This window comes from Anabrus simplex, chromosome 10 (genome assembly GCF_040414725.1).
Source record: "Anabrus simplex isolate iqAnaSimp1 chromosome 10, ASM4041472v1, whole genome shotgun sequence".
In the NCBI taxonomy this organism is placed as follows: Eukaryota; Metazoa; Arthropoda; class Insecta; order Orthoptera; family Tettigoniidae; genus Anabrus; species Anabrus simplex.
In genome coordinates this window covers 96177637-96202266 of record NC_090274.1, presented here as the reverse complement: position 1 = coordinate 96202266, position 24630 = coordinate 96177637, and the positions used below count along the sequence as shown (strand labels likewise).

The following is a 24630-nucleotide window of genomic DNA, read 5'->3' as shown; positions in this document are numbered from 1 at the left end:
TATAACTTCAGTGATTTTACCTATTGTGAAAATAGAAAACCATACTGCGTAGCTAACTCGCTCAGTAAACGATATAGCAACACTTCAAATCATTTGCCTTGTCTTGTGCGAAAGTCAAAAAAACCATACTGCATAGTAACTCGCTCAGTAAACGATATAACTTCAAGGATTTGCCTAGTGTGAAATTCAAAAAACCATACTGCGTAGCTAACTCGCTCACCGCACTGCTAAGACGATCAGTAATTACAAGTACATTGATATATGTCATGCGAAAATCAAGAAAGCACACTGCGTAGCCAACTCGCTCGGTTACTCGCTTAGTAATTGCAACACGACTGGAACACTGATACACGTCACTTTTTTTTCGAAACACACACACGAGCAAGAATGTTGCGAGATACTACATACCTACATGTTTAAAAAATGGGGGGATGAAAAATCATGAATTATATGTACGCATGTTGTCTCCTCCAAGTTGTAAGACTAAATAGACGCAGTACTGTGTGTTTCCGCTATGGCAGGCGAATGGAAATGACATGTTATCTCAGCAAAAAATACGCATGACCTACACGCAAGTCAGACAATGATGGATACCGCGATTAAAATCCCGGCTACTTATGCCGTCAGGAAGGGCATCCGGCCAGATCCTTATGTTTCATATAATTACATGTTGTGACGATCGCGCAGGAAAGGGCTAGCTACCCCTCTTAGCATTTGATATCTACAGGGCTACCGACAGTAGGGGTTCGAACCTGCTATCTCTTAAACTAGCGAGAATGATTGCGGGTACAAGATGTTGATGGTGATTCATCTGTTGGATGGGGATGATAAGCCATGTGCAGGCTTCTTCGACAGGAGTAGGCTATGTGCCGGCACCGTGCGGGCATTTAATGCTATTCGAGGCTATATGCTGGCAATGGGTTTTACCCTCTCCGTACAATCATAATATTTTATCTTAGGAACTTACACCAGCTAAATGCTCTTTGAGTTACAAGTGCCTTATCATACACACAGTGTCCTCGCTGATTGTCGAAGGTTACTACAGCCGGAAGACAAGTGTACAATTTCAGTCAACGCATGCATTCCTTACCTCGCTCTGACTGACTACACAGATACAACTTCAAAGACAATGTTCTAAGCGGCTTATGCAGAACAAGAATCGAACCTGCTATGTTAACAACAAAAAATGTAAGCAGTGCGAGCACAAAGCCTGCTCTTAAAGCTTAACACCCGAACTACACTGTAAATATTAGGAACTCCTGTTTTACAACTGGATGCGGTTCCTAACGTTACAGGACCGGGTTTAAAAATCAGTTTTACAGCCGGGTGCCCTTCCTGACGCAAGATTTTAAATAGCGTGAATCGGTTTTACAACCGGATGCCCTTCCTGACGTATAAACCTTGATCAAGAATCTGTTTTATAGCTGGTTACCCTTCTAGGATTTTAAATAGCAGTATCTAGCCTCTTACATCATACATTATTTTTACGGCCCGTTGCCCTTCCTGACGTCATAGAACTGGTATCATGAATCTGTTTTACAACTAGATTCCCCTTTATCGCGAGAATTGGGGTTTTAGAGCTAGATGCTCTTTTTGATGTAGGAACTAAGATTTTAAATCGCAATATCTAGTGTCTTACATCACGAACCATTGCTTACGACTAGTTGCCCTTCCTGACTTCAAAACCAGGATTTTAAATGGAAGTATCTAGCCTCTTACATCATACACCATTGTTTTACGACCAGTTACACTTCCTGACGTCAAAGGACCGGGATCAACAATCTGTTTTTCAACTAAATATCCTTTTAACGCGAGAATCGGGGTTTTACAGCTGGATGCTCTTCTTGGATTTTAAATCGCAGTATCTAGCGTCTTACATCATAAGCCATTGTTTTACGGCCGGTTGCCCTTCCTGACGTCGAAGGACCGGGATCAAGAATCTGTTTTACAACCAAATACCCTTTTTTACATGAGAATCGGGGTTTTACAGCTGGTTGCTCTTCTTGGTGCAAGAACGAAGATTTTAAATCGCAGTATCTAGTGTCTTATATAACGAACCATTGTTTTACGACTAGTTGCCCTTCCTGCTGTCAAAACTAGGATTTTCAATAGAAGTATCTAGCCTCTTACATCATAGAACATTGTTTTACGGCCAGTTGCCCTTCCTGACGTCAAAGGCCCGGGATCAAGAATCTTTTACAACTAAATACCCTTTTAACGCGAGAATCTGGGTTTTACAGCTGGTTGCTCTTCCTTGTGCAAGAACTAAGATTTTAAATCGCAGTATCTAGTGTCTTACATCACAAACCATTGTTTTACGACTAGTAGCCCTTCCTGACGTCAAAGGACCGGGATTAAGAATCTGTTTTACAACTAGATACCCTTCGTAACGTAAGAATTGGAGTTTTACAGCTGGATGCTCTTTTTGATGCAATGATTTTAAATCGCAGTATCTAGCCTCTTACATCATTCACCATTGTTTTACAGCCGGTTAATCTTCCTGACGTCAAAGGACAGGGATCAAGAATCTGTTTTACAACTACATACCCTTCTTAACGCCAAAATCGGAGTTTTACAGCTGGATGCTTTTCTTGGTGCAAGAACTAAAATTTTAGATTGCAGTATATATCGTCTTACATCATAAGCCATTGTTTTACGGCTGGTTACCCTTCCTGACGTCAAAGGACCGGGATCAAGAATCTGTTTTACAACCAAATACCCTTTTTTTACATGAGAAGCGGGGTTTTACAGCTAGATGCTCTTTTTGGTGCAAGAACTAAGATTTTAAATCGCAGTATCTAGTGCCTCACATCACGAAGTATTGTTTTACGACTGGTTACATTCCTGGCGTCAACGGACCGGGATCAAGAATCTGTTTTACAACCAAATACCCTTTTTTTTACATGAGAATCGGGGTTTTACAGCTAGATGCTCTTTTTGGTGCAAGAACTAAGATTTTAAATCGCAGTATCTAGTGCCTCACATCACGAAGTATTGTTTTACGACTGGTTACATTCCTGGCGTCAAGGGACCAGGATCAAGAATCTGTTTTACAACCAAATACCCTTTTTTTACATGAGAATCGGGGTTTTACAGCTAGATGCTCTTTTTGGTGCAAGAACTAAGATTTTAAATCGCAGTACCTAGTGTCTCACAACGCGAACTATTGTTTTACAGCTAGATGCTCTTTTTGACGCGAGGACTGGGGTTAAGAATCTGTTTTACAGTCGGATGCTCTTTTTATAGCGAGAAATAAGATTTTAAATTGCAGTATCATCTGTCCCATATCACGAACCATTGTTTAACGGCTAGATGCCCTTCTTGACGCATAAACTATGATTTTAAGTCGCAAAAATCTGTTTTACAGCTAGATGCTCTTCTTAACGCAAGAACTATGATTTTAAATCGCAGAATCTAGCCTCTTACATCATACACCATGGCTTTACGGACGGTTGCCCTTCCTAACGTTAAATGACTAGGATTTTAAATCGCAGTATACGCGATATGAAGTAAGACAAATCTGTTGTAGTGGGTTTTATAACTAGATGTCCTAGTAAATCCAGGTGCCGGCACATAGCCTACTCCTGCCGAAGAAGACTGCACATGGCTTATCGTCCCCATGCAACGGATGAATCATCATCAACATCCTGTACTCGCAATCATTCTCGCTGCTTTAAGAGATATCGGGTTCGAACCCCTACTGTCGGTAGCCCTGAAGATATCAAATGCTAAGAGGGGTAGCTAGCCCTTTCCTGCGCGATCGTCACAACGTGTAATTACACGAAACATAAGGATCTGGACGGATGCCCTTCCTGACGGCATAAGTAGCCGGGATTTGAATCGCGGTATCCATCATTGTCTGACTTGCGTGTAGGTCATGCGTATTTTTGCTGAGATAACATGTCACTTCCGTTCGCCTGCCATAGCGGGAAGTCACAGTACTGCGTCTATTTAGTCTTACAACATAGAGGAGCAAACATGCGTACATATAATTTATGATTTTTCATCCCCCCATTTTTTAAACATGTAAGTATGTAGTATCTCGCAACATTCTTGTCCATGTGTGTGTTTCGAAAAAAAGTGACGTGTATCAGTGTTCCAGTCGTGTTGCAAATACTAAGCGAGTAACCGAGCGAGTTGGCTACGCAGTGTGCTTTCTTGATTTTCGCATGACATATATCAGTGTATTTGCAATTACTGAGTGTCTTAGCAGTGCGGTGAGTGAGTTAGCTACGCAGTATGTTTTTGATTTTCACACTAGGCAAATCATTGAAGTTATATCGTTTACTGAGTTAGCTACGCGATATGTGCACAGTGTGTTTTTTATTTTCGCACTAGGCAAATCATTGAAGTGTTGCTATATCGTTTACTGAGCGAGTTGTTACGCGATATGTGTACAGTGTGTTTTTGGTTTTCGTAATAGGCAAATCATCGAAGTTATATAGTTTACTGAGTGAGTTAGTTACGCGATATGTGTACAGTGTGTTTTTGATTTTCGTACTAGGCAAATCATTGAAATTATATTGTTTACTGAGCGAGTTAGCCACGCGATATGTGCATAGTGTGTTTTTTAATTTCACACCAGGCAAATCATTGAAGTGTTGCTATATCGTTTACTGAACGAGTTAGCTATGCAGTATGGTTTTTGATATTCGCACAAGACAAGGCAAATCATTTGAAGTGTTGCTATATCGTTTACTGAGCGAGTTAGCCACGCGATATGTGCATAGTGTGTTTTTTAATTTCATACTAGGCAAATCATTGAAGTGTTGCTATATCGTTCACTGAGCGAGTTAGCTACGCAGCATGTGCACATTTTTTATTTTCGCACTAGGAAAATCACAGAAGTGTTGCTATATCGTTTACTGAGCGAGTTAGCTACGCAGTATGGTTTTTGATTTTCGCACAAGACAAGGCAAATCGTTTGAAGCGTTGCTATACCGTTTACTGAGCGAGCTACCTACGCAGTATGGTTTTGTTTTCACAATAGGTAAAATCACTAAAGTTATACATCGTTTGCTGAGCGAGTTAGCTACGCAGTATGTTTTTTTATTTTCACATTAGGTAAAATCACTGATGTTATATATCGTTTACTGAGCGAGTTAGCTACGTGATATGCGTAAGATCGCGTTGTATGTTCGGTAAAGCTATGCCTTGACAGAGCAGGAAAAGGTTATAACAATCGCTATCTTATGCAAGCTGTTCTGAATTCTAGTCTTTTTTTTCCTAGAACAAAGGTATACCCCAGGTATGCTGTAAACATATCAATCGATGTTCTGATCATATGTTGTATCGAGTACAGTGTTCGATTCTATTCTTAATCACTTCTTTTGTAATCTGATCTTTTTTGAACAGAGGTATCCCCTGACATGTTCTAAACACATGTTGTACAGTGTTTGATTCTAGTCTTGTTATGTTTCAATCTGATTTAATGTTCTAATCACATGTTGAAGTTAACAGCATCGATTCTAGTCTTGTTAAGTTTTAATCTGATCTTCTTAGAACAAAGGTATCCCCTCACATGTTCTAAACACATGTTGTACAGTGTTCGATTCTAGCCTTGATCACTTATTTAGTGATCTGAACACATCAATTAATGTTCTGATCACATGTTAAAGTTAACAGCATCGATTCTAGTCTTCTTATGTTTCTTTTGTAATCTACAAGTCTAAAACATGAACAATGATATTATCGCTGCACACTCACGCCTTGGCGATGCATGTTCGATAAAGCTATGCCTTGATAGAGGATGAGGAGGAGGTAGAAGAGGCCGTGGAGGTAGGGGAGGAGGAGGAGGAGGTAGAGGAGGTGTCGTATAGTCTGCTTCAAGATAGTAGATGAGAGGTTAGGTTCGCGAATGCACTAATTTTGAATGATGATAGCCAACGGAATTTTAAATTATCCGCCACCACAATTCAAAGGTATAGTAGCACGGTGCTCAGTAGATTAAAGATGGCATCTGGATAGAATTTCAAATTGCTGCCACCACATTGTTAGATGTATGTAGCTAAAGATAGCAGCACGGTGCTTTGCTGACTTAAGATGGCGGATGACAGCGGACGGAATTACCCGCAGGATAGCAGCATGGTGCTCTCATGATTAAAGATGGCAGCTGTCAAAAAAAAGAACGTAGATTTTAAATTTCCCACCACCACAACGATAAGATTTAGTACCGTAAAGATAGCAGCGCTGAGGTAAGCGATCCAAGATTGCGGATAACAGCTGACGGAATTTTTCAAATTATCCGCCACCACATGTTAAATGTATGTACCTAAAGAGTGCAGCACGATGCTTTGTTGATTAAGGATGGCTGCTGTCAAAAAAGCAAGTGGATTTGTTTCCAAACAAGAGCACATTTCAAAGGTAAGTAGCTAAAGAGTGCAGCACGATGCTCTGTTGATTAAAGATGGCTGCTGTCAAAAAGCATTTTTCAAATTATCCACCTCAAAAGTATGAAGCTAAAGAGGGCAGCACGGTGCTCTGTTGATTAAAAATGGCTGCTTGTCAAAAAAGCACGTAGGTTTGCTTCCAAACAAGAGAGCTAAAAAGTGCAGCACTGAGGTTTGCGATGCAAGATGGTGGATGACAGCTGACGGAATTTTTTAGCAGGGCCGTAAAGATGGCAGCACTGAGGTTAGCGATGCGTTGCTTTCGATAACAGCTGTCAAAAAGCACGTGGCTGTCATAAAAGCCCGTGGCTCTGTTTACCGATTCAAATCTCGCGCTAGTGAGGTTAAGTTGGCAGCATTGAGGTTTAGGCCCGTCAAGATAGCAGCAGTGAGGTTAGCGATGTGTTGTTGTCGATGACAGCTGTCAAAAAGCACGTGGCTTTGTTTACCAATTCAAATTTCCCGCGGGAGGAGGAGCGGGCCCCTGGGAAGGCCTCCAGTGCGGAGGCGGAAGAGGAGGCCCCTGGGAACGCCGCCCGTGCGGAGGCGGAAGAGAGAGCCCTGGGAGCTTGCCGAGGCGGAGGCCGCCAAACTGTCCAATATACCTACTGACAGGCTAGACCTCTTGATCATCACATAAGATATTTATGTTGACACCACTTGACAAGAGGGGCAGAAAATAAGACACTGGATTGTATATCATACGATTTGTGACATATCACGCCAATTAAAATGTGCAAAAGTCTGTGGCCAATCTTCTTTACGTGATTTTTGTGACAAGTGATTTATCAGGTTCAGAATTAGTTTTTCTGTAAAATCGTATTTCATTTTGCATTCATAAATATTCTCCACGAACCAGCTATATTGCTGTAAAATGTGGCGCGTCCCAGATGACGGATACGGGTTCCCCACTGGCCTGGGAGCAGTTTTGAGCAAAATATAATAGCTCTCACGGACCAAACACGCACAAAGTTTTAATGGCGATTTTGGCGGAGATGGAGATGTTCGGTACGGAGCATTTGGCAAAAGTGGTACTCTATATCTCTGGAAAGTAATGCAGAAAAGAGCGTAGTGTTTCTTCTCTAGAGGAGCGGCTGCAAAAGGCGTCTGCTCCCCATGTCCAGAGCGGCGTAACTACCTGCTGTCATGAGCTCTAATATACTTCAAGACAAGCCGGCCGTAAAATAATACCGTCACATGACTACAGAAATATGGCTCATGGAATCCGAACCACGATTAGCGCGCCCGAAGGAAGGGACGCAGGTTGGCAGTGCCCAGTCAGCAAGGGTTATCGTTGCACGGGCTCCGACGGCTAAGCAAGCGAGTACCCTCATTCTGTATCGCATCACTGAACTATGTCTGGATGAAGTAGCAAATTACCCACAGCACTTGAGGCATCTGTGATGTGCAGGAAAAAGATGTAGTGGAGACAAGTCATGCACAATGGGGTGCGGTTACCAACTGACGTACAACGGAAGCCGAAGAAAAACTAACGGTGTTGGCATTGTTATATTAGCAAAATTTGATGTTTCAGTCTCCAAGGTGCAAAAGTATGACAATCGCTTGATGTAACACGTCCACACTGGGGAGAGAAGGAAATTCTAATCTTTTAGTGGAACGCTCCACAAACTGGCCTGGGCAAGGACACCAATGATGACTTCTGGGCTTTGCCTGAGAAGAAGAACGCTGACAATCTTTTCGTTTCCGGAGATCTGAATGGACGTGTCGGACGGAGGAAAGAACACCACACAGTCCGTGGCGGACACAGATATGGACACAAGAACGACGATGGCCAACAAATTCCCGAGTACGCAGAAACTGATCATCGCGAACAGACGGTTCAAAAAGCGCGATATTCATCTAGTCATGTAATACAGTGGATCCCATCCAACTCACATTCACACCATCCATGTGAAAGGAAGGAATCTCAAAGATGTCCAAGATACAACAGTAGCTACTTACGAAACCGCTGCAACGCAACATCGACCCGTCATCTGTCACCAAGACCTCAATACTTCGCAGGAAATGGACCAAATGGTGGCGCCTGAAGGAGGAGGCCAACGTTGTTGCAAAAGTTACAGTGCCAAAAATCCCCATAGTTGAAGTGAGCCGGACTAAACTAAACGCTCTATTCTTGAAACAACTAAGTCCGGGCGACGACAACGAAGGAATAACTATGACACGTGATGTTAAGTATGCAGTACGGTTGAACAAACAGCTGTACCACAAGTTTCTTGCTCGTTGGAACGCCTACAATCCAGCCAGAATGACGTTGCTGTAACAAAAACAAACCGGTAAGCACGTCTATATGTGAAACTTGACACGCGAGGAAACGAGCGGAATATTTAACGGCTAGTCAAATCGAGGAAACAGTCGATTTGCTATTCGACTGGCGGGAAGTGCAGGTACACTGGCGGAGCTACTTAATTTCAATCTTGGAATTTCGGTATCTACCAGTCCTAATCATCTTCGCTGTTGAAGGTCCAATGTAGCTGAAAGAAACGAAACCAGGGAAAGCCATCTGTCCTAATTATCCTCCGGCAGAGTTTTGTTTCTCCCAATGAGGGGATGCAGCAGTGTGGCTAAAGGAAGCTTTTCAAACAGATCATCTAAGAAGTCCAAGAACCAACAAAGTGTCCATTCAAAAATAAGGGAAGCTCTGCCGATTTTTCTAATTACCGCCCGATCATATCTCTGAGCTACGCAATGACAGATTTTGAACAAATTTTCGACAAAAGGATGAGCAATATAGCCAAAATTGTGGCGCAACAGGAGCAACCCACGCTGCAGGGCTGTTACTTGAGAGACACTGTGAAAGGAATAAGAGGCATCATCACGACTTTCTGGACCCTGAGAAGGCCTTCCAGAGCACCTTGTTGAGAGAGTATAATTGCTCTATGAAGAACCAAGGAGTTATGTTTAAGCTTCCACAGGAGCGTCTGATGACTTCCGCATAACTGTAGAAGTCCACCAAGGTCCTGCCTTATCACCTCTGCTGTTCATTCTTGTGATGGACACCATTACATCCGACCTGCAATGTCCAATGCCATGGACACTTCTCTATGCAAATGATATGATTTTGGCTGCAGAGAATAAGCGCCAAACAGAAGACTGGAACAATCGACTAGTGCCATATGTCCCGCGCTTCAACAAAAAAAGACAATATACATGACAATACATCGTCGAGAAGTTCGAACCATGCATGTTGATGGAGAAGATATAGCACGAGTAGAGAAATTTAGGTATCTTGGCTCCACAATCTGTGATGATGGCCAACTTACTGATGAAGTCTAATTAAAGATATACAAAGCTGGCTCTAGTTGGGAAAGACAACGGGCACCCTTGCGACCGTCGTTTGAAGGACCATTTGAAATCTAAGATCTACCGTCCTGTCATTTTCTAGGGCAATGAATGGTGGCCAGCTAAATAGGATGCAGAGTGCCAACTAAGCATCATGGATACGAATAAGCTTAGGTGGAAAGCTGGCATAACTAGACTGGATCACATTTCAAATTCTGTTATTAGAAAACGTTTTGGCATTGCACCAATCCAGAAGAAAATTGAGGAAAGGCATGTGGGCTGGTTTGGGCATGCGTTGCGTGCAGAGGACGATATATATTGGGAAAGTCCACCTATACACAGAAAGTCGGTGAAAAGAGGCTCAAGGAATGAACAAGACCGCACAGGACAGATAAAGTGTACAACGACTTCAAAGCTGTGTGACTACATACAGACGCGGTCCGAGACCGAACTGGATGCAATGAATCACAACACTGGACCCTGCGACCAGGCAGGACTAACACTAAAGGAGCAGAATAACAAGAAGCAGATTGATGAATATTTTTTATAAAAATGGGATACAATGGATATTTTAAAAAATCCAATCATTTAACTTAGTATGTTCAAATTCACTCCCCTAAAGCCTATGTCCCATATCTATAATGATTTATTTTCACAAAATAGTGTTGGAATGACAGAACGCTTCTGGATTTCGTGTTTAAGTGACTCCTATAAATGCATTATAAAGAAAAATTATAACTCAACAAAAAAAATTTGATGATTATCTGTGTTAATCGGGAGTGACAGTTTGAATATCCGTTGAAATTTTACGAGTATCAACAGGAGGGGAGTCCGTCGATGTATTCTAGCCAGAATGGAATTTTGCAATTCATATTTCTGCTTACATCCATCATAGATAGCAGACGATCATAATAAGCAATTTGTTATTTTCACCCTGATCACATCTATAATATGAAGACCATTGAGAAGTGGCACAAAGTGGTCAGCTCAGGGCCATGTGACACTCGACACTCTACAATTCGAAGGAAACAGCATCATTAAGCGGTTAGTTCTTGATCATGTGTCTCTATACAAGTGGAAATTTGCCTCATCACTCATCAGGGCGATGTGTATCTCCACAAATGGAAGGTAACCCATCACTAATTGGTAAACTCAGAAATGTGTGTCTTTCCACAAGTCAGCAATTAGAAAATTAAATGAATCCTAAAACCAGTTCTTATGTAATCCAGTACCAAATTGACATGGCAATTCTATCAGACTTATTAACAGAAGTAATTTAAGTTGCTGCATGATATCTATAGACTGCCGAAATGAGAGTCAGTAGTAAACATACAGTAGGAACAAGGCAATGCGTCACATAACAGTCGAGAAGACTAACCTCTCACGAAATCAAATAAACCTTTCAGAATTCATAGTTTCCATCAATAATCTGATTTGAAGTCAAACTTTAGGCTACGACTAGCCATTGCAGGACCTGCCTATAAGAGGGCTCGGTTAAGAGCACCAATCTGAGATTATAAAATCATTTCTCATGGATTATCAAAGACTGATTCACACAGAACCAACAAAGGTGAGAGGGCAAAAAGTTAATTGGCAAATAATCCAATGGCTCACCTCCCCATGGTTGGCAGCCCTGAAGATGGTTTTCCGTGGTTTTCCATTTTCACACCAGGCAAATGCCGGGGCTGTACCTTAATTAAGGCCACGGCCGATTCCTTCCAATTCCTAGGTATTTCCTATCCCATCATTGCCATAAGACATATTTGTGTCGGTGCCACGTAAAGCAAATTGCAAAAAAAAAAAAAAAAAAAAAGGCTCACCTACAGTTCAAAAAATACTGCATGAAATGTTTGAAAACAGGATATACACTTTTGATACGTTGTAATGTCACTGATAAAAATTACAATTTTGAAATAATATTATATAATTACATTATTATTTACCCACTGTTATGAGATATTAAATTCACTTACTTGAATAATTCTGAATTTTTTAGGCAAACTGCACAAATTATATCTATACTTGTAGCTGTCCATTTTATTAGTTTATACTAATTGTGTGAATGTGTTTGCAATCAACACACTACAAGCACTTGACTGACAATGGGCACTAAAATGAAAAGAGGGAACTGGCGACAATCAGCAGGTGTGGCAATACAACTCGAACAAACATAAATTCAATACCACAATTTATTTTATGCTTACAACAATGTGGAAGATTTATTTGAAATCTACGATATCTAGAATGTAGCACTAATGATCTGAACGTTTCATTTCTACAACACATTATCTGCTTTGGCGTCCACAAATGATGGAATCTGACTTAACACACAAAAGAACTGAAAAATTCATGAAAAAATTGGAATCGAGCCAAATAAATAATTTTAAAATGGCATTCTTTGAGTTATTGCACTTTTGAACACAGTATTCATTATAGTGATTAATTTACCTAATTAAGTTAGTTTAAAATTATTATATTCTTTAAATGTACATAAAACTTAACAATTTTGAATGTGTAGATTTAGTTTATAATCTACAAACATGGCTTTTTCTATGTGTCACTGTTTATACGCATGTACAAAATTACTTAGAATATCTGGTGGCAATAGTTGCAGATGGTATTTAAGATGATAAGAATGTGATGAACATATGATGCAGTGACAGAGAAAGAAAGAACACATTTTTCATGGTTCCTTAAAGGTACCGGTATTGTAAACAAATACACTTCAAAATTGTCTAGTTTTACTAGAGATTTCTTTTGTAGACATGTAGTCAAAAAGGCTACATGGCCGAATATTAAATATAATCTTAAAATTCATGAATATTTTAGATAATTTGAATCAACAGAATTTTAAGATATTAGTGTTTCAGTGTAAGCTCGTAAAGATGGGAATAAACTGACGAAAATGGCTAGCTTTTGGAGATAAACCAGCCACTACTGAAATAACTGTGAATAGGTACAACATATTCCATATTCTATAGGATCTGTAGTGTACGTACTTTGTTTCTTCTTTGATGTACGGCAACAGCTGATCATCAGTATGTTCTTCTATGAATATTTCCTCCTTAATACCTTCGGAAATCTATAAATAAGAAATAAGAAAAGCAGAATAAAGGAGAAAGGGAATAAAAATATATAGACCCAAACAAGAAACAGCTGAGAATATAAATTTCATAGTGGCACAACAAGAGTATAATTAATTTATCTCTTATTTTAAAAATAAAACAATGGAAAGGAACAATCAAAAACAACTTTTAATGCAAAAGAAGTGTCCACCTTGGTGGAAAATTACTCAAAATACATTAGTATCAAGCACTAAATATTAAATGAACAGAGAAAAACACAATTTCATAAAATACAGTGTTATACAATTTACACCAATTTCTTTTTCTCTTAAACACACAGCTCATCCTTAATGAATTTATATTATTTACAAAATTCTACTCATAATATCTTCCGTATTGAAAAATATAATCAATTCATATACAACATGTGGAATTACTTCAAATCATGCTGTAAAACTGCTATTATATAAAAATTTACATTGGGGCCGATGACCTTAGATGTTAGGCCCGTTTAAATAACAATCAACAAAATTTACATTGCATGTATTTATTTTATTTTCTAAACCTTTTGGAACCTAACTTGCATGACGACCTGCTGTTTCTTCACTCGTGACCCTTTTGCCACCGTTTTTCAGACAAGGGATAAGAGAGATAAAAACTTGAAGAGCAACACACTGTAGGATAGTAGTAGGCAAGGTAGCATAGAAAAGGAGGATCATTTGTAAATACGTAAATTTATAATTGTCACCGTTTTTCGGACAAGGGATAAGAGAGATAAAAAGTTGAAGAGGAATGCTTTTCCTTAACTAGGTCGTCACAGCCAGATTGTGACAGAGAAAACACAAGTTCGAGAGGTGCAATGTTGAGTGCAATTGACGTAAGGCTCTCTGAATAGCGCTGAACCTCAGCAACTCAATCTTGCAGGCTTGCGTACAAGTCAACACTGTTCCTGCTAGATGTACTCTGGTAGAAAAGTTCATAGACATCTCTGATGTCATGAGATTTCTGGTCTTTCCTAAACAAGCAACTTACTATCTAATAAACATAGCTATTCTTCAATTCTAAACTGGACTAGCATTATCCTAATTACAGCAGGTCTACTGAAACAATAGGATTTTAATGAGAACCAAATTTCTAGAGAGATATCCCCCTATAATGAAAATAGTATGTAATAATAAAGCAAGCATAATATTTACTAATAAAATAACTACACTACAAGCCATATTTAGATGTGTCCTAATTACAATAGTTTAACTGAAAAAATGTTTCTTAAACTGTGAATCTATTGAACTTATGGGCCTGTAAATTTTCATTGACTATGTACATAATATTTAGACAAAAATGTGAAAAGTTTGAATGTAATTATCAGTCAAAGAACAGTGGCCAGTTGAATTCATAAATTTAAGACTTAATAAGAAAGTTCTTTGAACATAACCTATGGAATATTGGTTTCTTGATGATTTTTGCCATTTCTCTTTCACCGAAGAACTGCTTTTTAACATTGCTTTACATAACACTGGCACAGATAGGTTGTATGGCGATATGAGCTAGAAAATAGCTAGGAGTGGGAAGGAAGCAACTGTGGCCTTAATTAAGGTACAGCTGCACCATTTGCTTGCTGTGAAATCGAAACCGGCATCTCCCAAATGCAGGCCTATAGCTGCACGGCCTGTTGTTCAGTACCACAAAGAAGCTATTGCTTGAATTCCTTCTCTTCCAATACTTATTGTGAGAGTATCTAAAAATGTAATTTCAAACAATATGTTAAGAAGTAAGTTTCTATTCAAAAAATTCGGTGTTCACAGTTAGACACATTTACATGCACATTTGTACAAACGTTTTCATATACATGTCCAAAATTTTACGATACATGGGGTTACTTTGGAAAAGTAAGAGTAAAATAAAACCCCATACGCTGCTTGCTTGCTGTTTTAAGGAGCCTAACATCGAAGGTCATCGGCCCAAACCCCAAACGCACATCTTTCAAAATTCCATGCAGAGCATGCTTTCCTCTCTTGAACTCAAGATGGGCTGCCTACCTATGCTCTTCGGTTCTACGATCGAGCTAGCTCTTACTTCTTCGCAGCTTCTCCGTATGTCTTTTACCAAGAATCACTTTAAGAGATTTATCAAGTATATCAGCACTGTAATTAGGATAGACCATGCTTCCAAGTTTATGCTTATATTCCTGCAGCACAGTCCGAAATAACACCATGAAAGCACCATATTCAGAAAAACTGCCAAAGGCATGATTATTGAGGTGATGAAGGTAACGCAAGTTGATCCTAACAGAACTTCAGTTGGTGTAAAACACTCAAAAACAATTTACTTAAATTAACATTTGTTGACAAGGAGAACATTCAGATACCACGCAATAAAACAAACAAATCTTCCCACTGAGGGACAGGAGAAAAGTGACAACAATCAAGAAATAGGTTTATCACAATAGTTCTATGAACTTTGACTGTCCTATATCAACACAGATCTATCCATATTAAGAAACAAAGTGTACACTTGTTTGAAGATAAACCGACGTCCATAAATATCCCATGGAATATTTGGAAGCTAATACTCAGAGAAATGTAGGAAAACACTAGTGAATTGCAGGGTATATGCTGTGAATAACAACCATGGATTAAAGGTATCTGGGCATAGAGAAATGCTCATGGGTCAATTTATCTACAAAGGGAAGAAATTGTGTTGGATCAAACACATTTCAATGACACTTGGGTGAATTATCAATTAACAAATAGTAAATTTAACGATTATCATTATTTTACTGTAAAACCAATTATAGTACTAAAATTAACCGCTAAAAAATAGCTGGGCATCTCAGAAAAGTTAACTGTTAATAATGTAGAATGACACTCCGTACACACTGTAAAGTCTATATGTAGTTTAAATTTAAAGTTCTACACAACAATTTATACTGAAAATGAGATTTTCACACCACACATAGGATTTCCACAAAGTAATTTTACTAATTCAACAACACATCAGTATATCAAAATAATACAATTTAATACTTCTGTGTCATTTATACAGCAGTATATAGCGTTGAAAAAATCTTTCATCTACAACATTTTGTACCTGTATATTTTGGCATAATTGGAGTTAAAATTGAGATTGCCACAAAAGCCTAATTTAATTCGGTCAGTGGGTCACCTATGACAGCTATGGTGAAAGTGGAAGATGAAGTGGTAACTGCATTCACTTTCACTTAAGATGCAAACATTCTTGAAAAATACAATATGAAAGTATCTTCTAGAACCAATAACAGAAATCTTGATATATTACACAACTCTAACTCATTAAATAAATCTAATGCTTTTCTAAATCTGGAGTATACAGATTCAAATGTAACTACTGTAGCTCTTCGTACAATGATCATACTGGACGCCATTTTCATATCAGATACTCCGAACATATCAACGCCATAAAATATAAAAGATTTTCTGCAATAGGACAACACATACAAGACTCTAAACATAATTTCACAAAAATTTAACATGACATGGTAATACTTAAAATTATTAACAAAGGTCTCCTTCTAAACACAACTGATAATTCTTTCATTCACCCTGACCAGTACTTCAACCCTAATTTCAATTTAAACGACATTTCTGAAAAAAAACAATAATCTATTCGACTTCCTCATTCTCTGTTTCAAAAATGGTGAAAATCTAAAATGGAATTCGATTTTCCATGCAGTTTCCTACCCACGTTTTTACCTCCAATAACCATTCACCTGCCTCACCTTAAACTACTACTCCTTTATTTCCCTATTCTCTATTAATCATCTTCTATCTAAATCAACGCCAACAGCCGTAGCCGTGTTGAAACAACGGATCCCGTGAGATCACCAAAGTTAAGCAACATTGGGCGTGGTCAACATTTGAATGGGTTGCCACGCGTTGTTGGTGGGGTAAATTGAATGGAGGAGCGGAAAGGAACTGGCCACCCTACCGTACATAAACTCCGGCTCAGGAACACCTCTGCGGAGGTTCGGACCTGCCTTCGGGCAGAATACACCCTTACCTTATCTAATCCAACCCCTCTCTCTCTCTATATATATAATGCTTTTACCTGCTTTAGTCATTATTTGTATTCTGATCCACACCTATTTATCTTCCATTAACCCTTTACTACATACTGTTGCCCTCAGGCAACATACAACTTTTCACCTGTATAAATGGATACAGATTGTGGACAGATGTAGTTTTCCGGCACACCTTTAACTGTACAGTCATTTAAAGACATATACCAGTGATGCCTTGTTTTTTTTACATAACATAAGACAAAACAGCCCTACAACCAAAGGTACTCCTTCCACCCCGTCAGCATCCACGCGTACCAACCACCGTTTACTTTACGTGGGCCCTCCCCATCATATTACCACAGGCTTCAGAAGTACCTCTGGCTCAACCTCAAAGACATTACCGACCTACGGTCGTGCAAGTATTGCGCCCTGCAATACGTACCCATGGCCAGTAGGCAGTAGTGTTCGGTCTTTGAATGTTAAAATCTTAGCGTGAAATCGTATATATACCCCGTTATGGCAATCCACATCACATACGAGTGTTAAGCTATTAGCCCCAGTTAAGAATTGCTGGTAAATCTAAAACACTGAACGTAAGTTGAACATTGAAGCTTGAAATTTTCTTCACCAAACGAAAACGAAAAATAATTCATGCAATAAAGGGTTAACATGTTTGTTTATCTCTCTTTTTATTTTCCGCATTGATCTGCGTATTATAAATATAATTTACGGTTCAGATCGTTACAACATTTAAATTTAAACCTTACGTCACCTCAAGAACTACCCGAGCTCATATCTTCAAAGAAATCACATGCTGTGTAAATGCATTTCTCAATTGTTCTAATATTGCGTTTCTTAACTTCTTTCTTTTCACAATTGTTTTTATGTCAACTGTTTTGCATCTCCAAACTTCAAGAATCTGATATATGAGATTCTATAAACATAAATATATATTTCTATCATCAAGTACATTGAACAGCATTGTACGATTTCACGCCTAGGAGCGTTTGCAGGCTTGCTCCTTTCCGTCGAGTTCCACAGTAATTCGGAAGCACGATGCCGGTTAGCACATACGTTTTGTGTCTGGCTTCAGGATTTTGGGAACTTTAGACACGCAGTGCTAATGACTAATGTGTTATGGTGATTCATGAACTGCAACTGGTGAAATATTTATACATCTACTATTGTTTTCCTGTGCATTGTTTTTTTTATATTTTAAGTGATCGGCTGATGATGACCCGCAACAGTGGTTGAAACCAGTACCGCTTGTAATCAACTAGCAAAGTAACATTATATTTCTAATTCTACTTGTATTCAAAAGATTGAACCATTATATATCTTAGTTCAACTTAATTGTGTTTCCACTACAATTCTACAAGATATCCTACGACAAGCGATGTTTATTAGCCGTGTTGTCTTACAAAGGGAACACTTTAGTTTATTTTCTGCACGACATAACCACTACAATATTAATTCAAGAACACGTGTGGTATGCGTAAATCATCTGAACTTGCAAGCTAAGCGTCGACTGACATTTAAATAGGCATGATTGGAGCACATATTAATGTGCCGTTTTAGTTTCAGTGTGTGTGAGAGGTGTGTGTGTGTGTGTGTGTGTGTGTGTGTGTGTGTGTGTGTGTGTGTGTGTGTGTGTGTGAGGAAGGCTAGTGTTACAAGAAGCCTGCAAGAGAAGGAACAAGGTGAATAATCATGCTGCTTGCAAGAGGAATCTCTACTTTCAGCATGGTGCACCTTGCAAGGGATATTCCTTCCGTAATGTGCTACTAAAAGGGGAGATCCCACCACAAAATAAAGAGTGCTAAAGGGACCAATTGTGAGACGTTGCCAGCCAGGACTGATACAACGTTCAACATAAAAAAGTACCCTTTTTAAATAATATTTTTCTCAGAAGGATTTCATTCTTGAAATAGTATTTTCTATTACCTTGTGTTGTTGCAGATTCTTACCGCTTCTGACCTACTTATTGGTGTTGGCAAATTTTGTGAATGATTGAAGTACATTCATGTCCATAAAACCTAGAACACCTTGAAAGACTAGAGATAGGAAGCTTATGATCAGAGGATATGTGCACTAGTATGTTCTGAAGAAATTATTAGCATTCGAACCATGTCGACCCTCAGGTTCAAGGCCACATCGATATCTCTGCGCACCACCGACTGGTAAATTGTGCCTGCGGCTCGTGTTGTCGCTTTAAACCGAAGGTAATGAATCCGTGTGACTTGAGCAGACATACAGGATGCCTCGCAGACGAATGCAAGAAAAGTACTGTCAAATGAGTGAGATTGATAGAGGGCGCATTATTAACATGAGAGAACATGATGCATCCATCTGGGAAAATGCTGCTCGTGTGTGAAGAAGTGCGTCGGCAGTGCAACGGGCGTGTAGAGAACGTTGACAGAAGGTCGTAGAACACGATGAGATGGGGCTGGTCAAACCACCCCACCCCCCACCACACCCCGATAACATCGACAGCTCATCCGAATAGCATTGCAGCACAGATCTGCGTCCTCCTCGGCTCTGGCGCAACAGTGGAACAGTGTAACACATCGTACACTACCAGGAGCGACAGTCCATCACTGATTATTACGATCTGGTTACCGGCGCATCGTCCAATTCTCCGCTTACCTTTGACTAATGTGCATAAACATGCTAGACTGCAACGGTGCATGGAACGACGTCACAGGGACAGGAATGGCAGCAGATAGTTTTTGGAAGAATCCAGGTTCTGATCGTTTGTAAATGATGGCCGCATTCTTGTTCGCCGCAGACAGAGGGCGGGGGGCATCACAATGACTACATTCTCACAAGACATACAGAGCCAACTCAAGGCTTTATGGTGTGTGGTGCTATTGGGTACAAACACGAATCACAGCTGGTGCATGTCCATGTCACTGTTACCAGTTTGACCTGCGACCCGTAGCCATACCCTTTCTGCACGACACCCCGGACGCCATATTTCAACATGACAATGCACAACCACATGTTGCTCCACGAACAGGTGCCTTTTTGTTGTCACAGGATGTCAAACTGTTGCCCTGGCCCGCCCGATCACCGGACTTGTCGCTAATAGAAAATGTGTGGGATATGGTGAAGGGATGGGTGCGGCGCTGTGATCCAATGCCAACCACCAAAGATCAACTGTGGAACCAGGTGAAGGCTATACCCCAGGGTGCCATTCACGCCTTATACGTGTCGATGCCATCACATATGGAATAAGTTATCAGTGCCCCTCGAGGACCCAGTTCCTGCTAGGCAACAGGGTACATGCCGAACCTGGGTGACTGAAATGCTGATCGTTACTGCAGAACATACTAATGAACATGTCCTGTGAATATGAACTTCCTATCTGTAGTCTTTAAAGGTGTTCTGTTTTCATGAACATGAGTGTACTTCTATCAGTTGAAATGTGTTTATATTGCAAGTCTTCAATTATTACAATTCCATTAACAGCGTAGTGCACTAACAATCAAGTGCTAAAATCAGAGAACAATTTGTTTAATTTAGAACATAAGAGACTAACAGGAACGGATACAATGCATTCCTTTGTGAATATTTGTTATCTAATCTTGCATAATTTCATCAATGAAGTACAAATTGTCATCCAAATGTTATTCATGTGCATTAGGGACTAATCTTATGATATAAAAGTAAGTTATGTTGAAAGTAATAAACATGGGTGTAAATGAGTGACCTTAATAGACCTTAATGTCGTAGGATGCTGTATTTAGGAAGGTGGATAGTGTTCAATGGAAATAGCCTAGTCTTGTTAAGCGACAGAATGCGATGACAGCTCATATTTATGACCAGTGAGGAAGTAGCAACAAATATTGCATTACGGAGAGTATATTACTGAGGACATGAGGCGACCAGCTCAGTTTAAGATAATAATCACTCTCTGTGCACACTCAACAACACCAAGCTTGTCTAATTAAAGATGTACTAATTAATGCAAATTATAAACCATTATTAGTCTGTCTTCTATAATGTGTGAAGATGGATTGACAACTCTTCATAATGTGTTAAAGTGAACATTCTTCTAGTTATTTGATCATGATCCTCACAGTGAGGGTGACATAAATGCTACAATGTTCATGAAGTTAAGGTTTTCAATAAATTATGAACATACGTAATGTAATAACAATGCCTAAATAAAATGATTAATTTCACATGACCTAACTTTTGGGGGGAGGGGGATTCGAATAGTAGTGTTTGGCCAACAGTGCAAAATTAACCTAACAGGCATGGATTCGACTCGAGGCCTAACATAGCAGGCCATGGATTCAACCCTAGGCTTACCTTATAAGGTCATTAGCTATACAGACTCAAGTTTAATGTCCAAGAGTGCTGACTTAAGCTAACAGGTACAGATTTGTTGCCCGGCTTAACCTTAGAAGGGCGTTACAGACTCGAGTTTGAGATTCAGTCCCAGGCTTAACCTAACTAGATGAGATGAGACATGGTGCATGGGCTTTAGGAGCTGAGCTTGGAAGTGGATGGCGGCCATATACACTATTTTAATAGGACAAGGGAGACGGTGTAAAGCTTAATACATGTGCTTTATTCACAGGGGCATATCACTGAAAGGCGATATCAGGTCGTGGATCTGAGTGACTGCAAAAGGGCAAAAGCACAAAAGGTCAACATGGCAAAAGGACAAATGTGCAAAAGAGTTAAATGGTTAAAGGGCGAAAGTGCAAAATGGCTGAAAACAAAAGGGCAAAAGGGAATGAGCTATGGTCTAGGGCTCAGAACTGAATGTGGAACAAGATGGTGGTATGGGACTATGGAGATGGTGAAAGGTTTAACACATGTGCATTATTCACAGGGACATACCTTTATAAAGATACTTCAAGGTCCTTAAGCTGAGCGGCTGCAGAGTCAACGATGCTAGCGTGTGAGCTGATGCGAAATGTGCTGTTGGTTTTCAGGGTTTGGAAACCTAAATTTTTATTGTAACAATTCGAGCTCAGAGATTTGAATTCTAGAGTTATTCTAGAATTTTAGAATTATAATACTCTTCATATCACTTAAGAGATTAAAACATAAGTGTTCAGAACTGAAAAGAAATGATCGCACTACATGTGACTGGAAATGGTACACAGAGCTCATCCCTTTGGACTGCTGAGTATCATGCTAAGTAAATTACTGCACACTGAAAGTTTCCATGTAATTCAAAACACCTAACGTTTGAGCTGCGAGAAATTAAAAAAGTCCCCACACCAACTGAGAATCTAACTCGGCAATCCTTCCCTTGGACTGCTGACTACCATAGTAACTAAATTATTGTGTGTACCCAACATTTGAGCTACAGGAAATGAAAAATTCGCCGACCCGACTATGTTTTGAACCCGGGTCTCATTTACTTTGGAAGCCAACAAGCATGGTAACTAAATGACTGTTCATTAACAGCTTATGTGTTTCACTGAAACACTTAGTTTTTGCGTTACAAGATTCAAACGAAAAATCAACAACAGAACTAGGATTTGAACATAGAGCTTGCTTGGATTCTAAGCTGTAGTGCTATTCAAATATCTAACTCCAAAAATCCAAACTTATTTCTGAGCAAAGAAAACAATCGCTGATTTGGGTTCTCAAACCTGGAGCTAAGTTCGACTCAGAACTAAAGGCCCTAAGTTCATAAGAAGAAAAACGTTTAAAGTCCTCAACCTGACCAGGAATCGATGACAAGCTTTCCTTTCACTGAAGACTAAGTGTAAACGATTAGCACAAACTATGATAATTAAATGTGGAAAGAGAATGCCACAAATTTTGTATTAAGTAAGGTCGTGACATATGTGCGTCTCAGCAAAAAAGAAAATTGATTGTAGGAACATTCTGATTAGACTTGTAAATCTTTGCTGTGACATGAAATACAAAGTTCATGGTTTTTGCAATTAGCCTAGTATGCTCATCTCTGAAAAAGAACATTGGCGCAACGAGCAACTTGACTAAACTTGGAAGTAACATACTTGCTATGACAGGGAATACAAAGTTTATTGTTCGCGCATTGAACTGTGGGCTGCAGATTTGAAACCTGGAGATGTGTAACTGCCTGCTCTAATGTTTACATCACTTGGTACCTAACATTAGAGCAACACGCATTTAAAAAATCCCCATGCCACCTGGTAATCAAACTCGGCACACTTTCCCTTGGACTGTTGACTATCATAATAGCTAAAGGATTCAAAACACACAACCATCGAGCTAAAATAAATTAAAAATCACCAACCAGACAAGGCATCGAACCAGTGGCTTCTTTACATAGGCAACTAAATGACTGTACATTAAAAGCTTGTGTGTTTAATTGAAACACATCAAGTTCGACTTCCTTTCACGGGGAGGGGGGACAATAATAATATTCTCTTTACGTCTTACTAACTACACACGAACGTTTGAAAAGTTTGCTATAAAAATTTTGAAGATCAAAGCTGCTTTCCTGCTGAATACTCAACATTCATGCATAATAAGAAAGATAAGGCCAGCACTTTAACCGCCTGAGCTACTCAGTTCCGCAATTAATTTGCTAAGTTGCTAAGTGCAGAAATTTCAAACCCCGATTCAAATAATTTTTTCCGGGATAATCTGTGGAACGCAGAGAGGTGAAAAAAGGTGTCAGCTTGAATGGGTCTATCTACGATATCAAAGATTAATTTAAACATTAAAATAAAAGTTATGTTTCTTTTCAGATCTCAAACTTAACAAATTTTTTCACTAGGTGAAGGAAGAAAATGTCAGATACAAAACAGCAAACTAAAACAGAAATCCAAGGGTTGGAAATTACAAGTTTTGAGCTTCCAGCTCCAATTTACAAGTTTACAAAATCACAAATGTTGTGTTTGGTCAGATAACGAGAGATATCTCCCAAGACACAGTTCAAGAGCACCTTGCTCCAAAGGTTACACGTACAGCATTCCGAAGGCCCCACTCAATATTACACCAATATCACCAGAGAGTTTACATGATCTTTAAATTCAACCAAGGAGGCTATGCTCCCAATTTCTTGCAGGCTGCTCAAGGCAACATTACACAAACCTTACAATTTCTGGCCTCTCTAGGCACAACCTACAATTTACAATTCCTTTACACAGGGGTATCTATTACCCATACTACTTTGTGAAAAAGAAGAACAGGATAAAATACTGGCCCAAACTCAAAATGTATGGAGTCGTACACTTGCGCTCCTTTAAAACCAAGTTTTTAAACCCTACCTGGGCTTGTGGCTCGATGATGCAGAGGCTAGGGAATCCCACACTACTGAGGTGACTCAAAAGAGAAGTTAATGAGTGATTTACAGGAGAAAAAAAAGTTACAAAATCGTAGTCACCTCAAGATAAATTGAACGGGAATTCGAGATGGTAAAGCACTCTCTATTCCCCGATTTACAGTTTAATTCTGTATGAAATTTTACATTAGCAGAAAGAAAGTTTACGTTTTAGAAAACAGATGGTTACATAGTTAAAAATAATAGAACCTACCCCTCGGGTGAGTTTGCGGAGATAGATACAGAGATAGAAAACGGGTGGCTTTTACCTGGGCTGATGTACTTCCTGCCGAACAATTAGGCACACCGCCTTCTCAATTAACATACACACTCAGAAATTTGACGAGAATAAGACAAGGTAACTAGAAAAAGCCACGGCTTTTATAGCCGACGGGAGGGTTCGAGAAGGCTCCGGACTAAATCCGACCACACCCTCTCAATTTATTGGATACTCAAAACGATACAAGAAGCTTATGATTGGCTGAAAAATAAATGCAGAAAATTTGTGATTGGCCAGACTCGAAAGCTGGCGGGATGAGAAGGAAGTGTTGCAAA

General features: G+C 39.5%; 1 protein-coding gene across 1 annotated transcript in view; it reads right to left on the bottom strand.

The window, feature by feature from the left end:
* Positions 1-24630, bottom strand: part of LOC136881871 (zinc finger protein 665-like) — a 54161-nt gene that overhangs the window by 15018 nt on the left and 14513 nt on the right. Inside the window, exon 4 of the mRNA XM_068229356.1 lies at positions 12689-12771. Within this exon, the coding sequence (XP_068085457.1) occupies positions 12689-12771 (83 nt within the window). The remainder of the gene's footprint in view (positions 1-12688; positions 12772-24630) is intronic.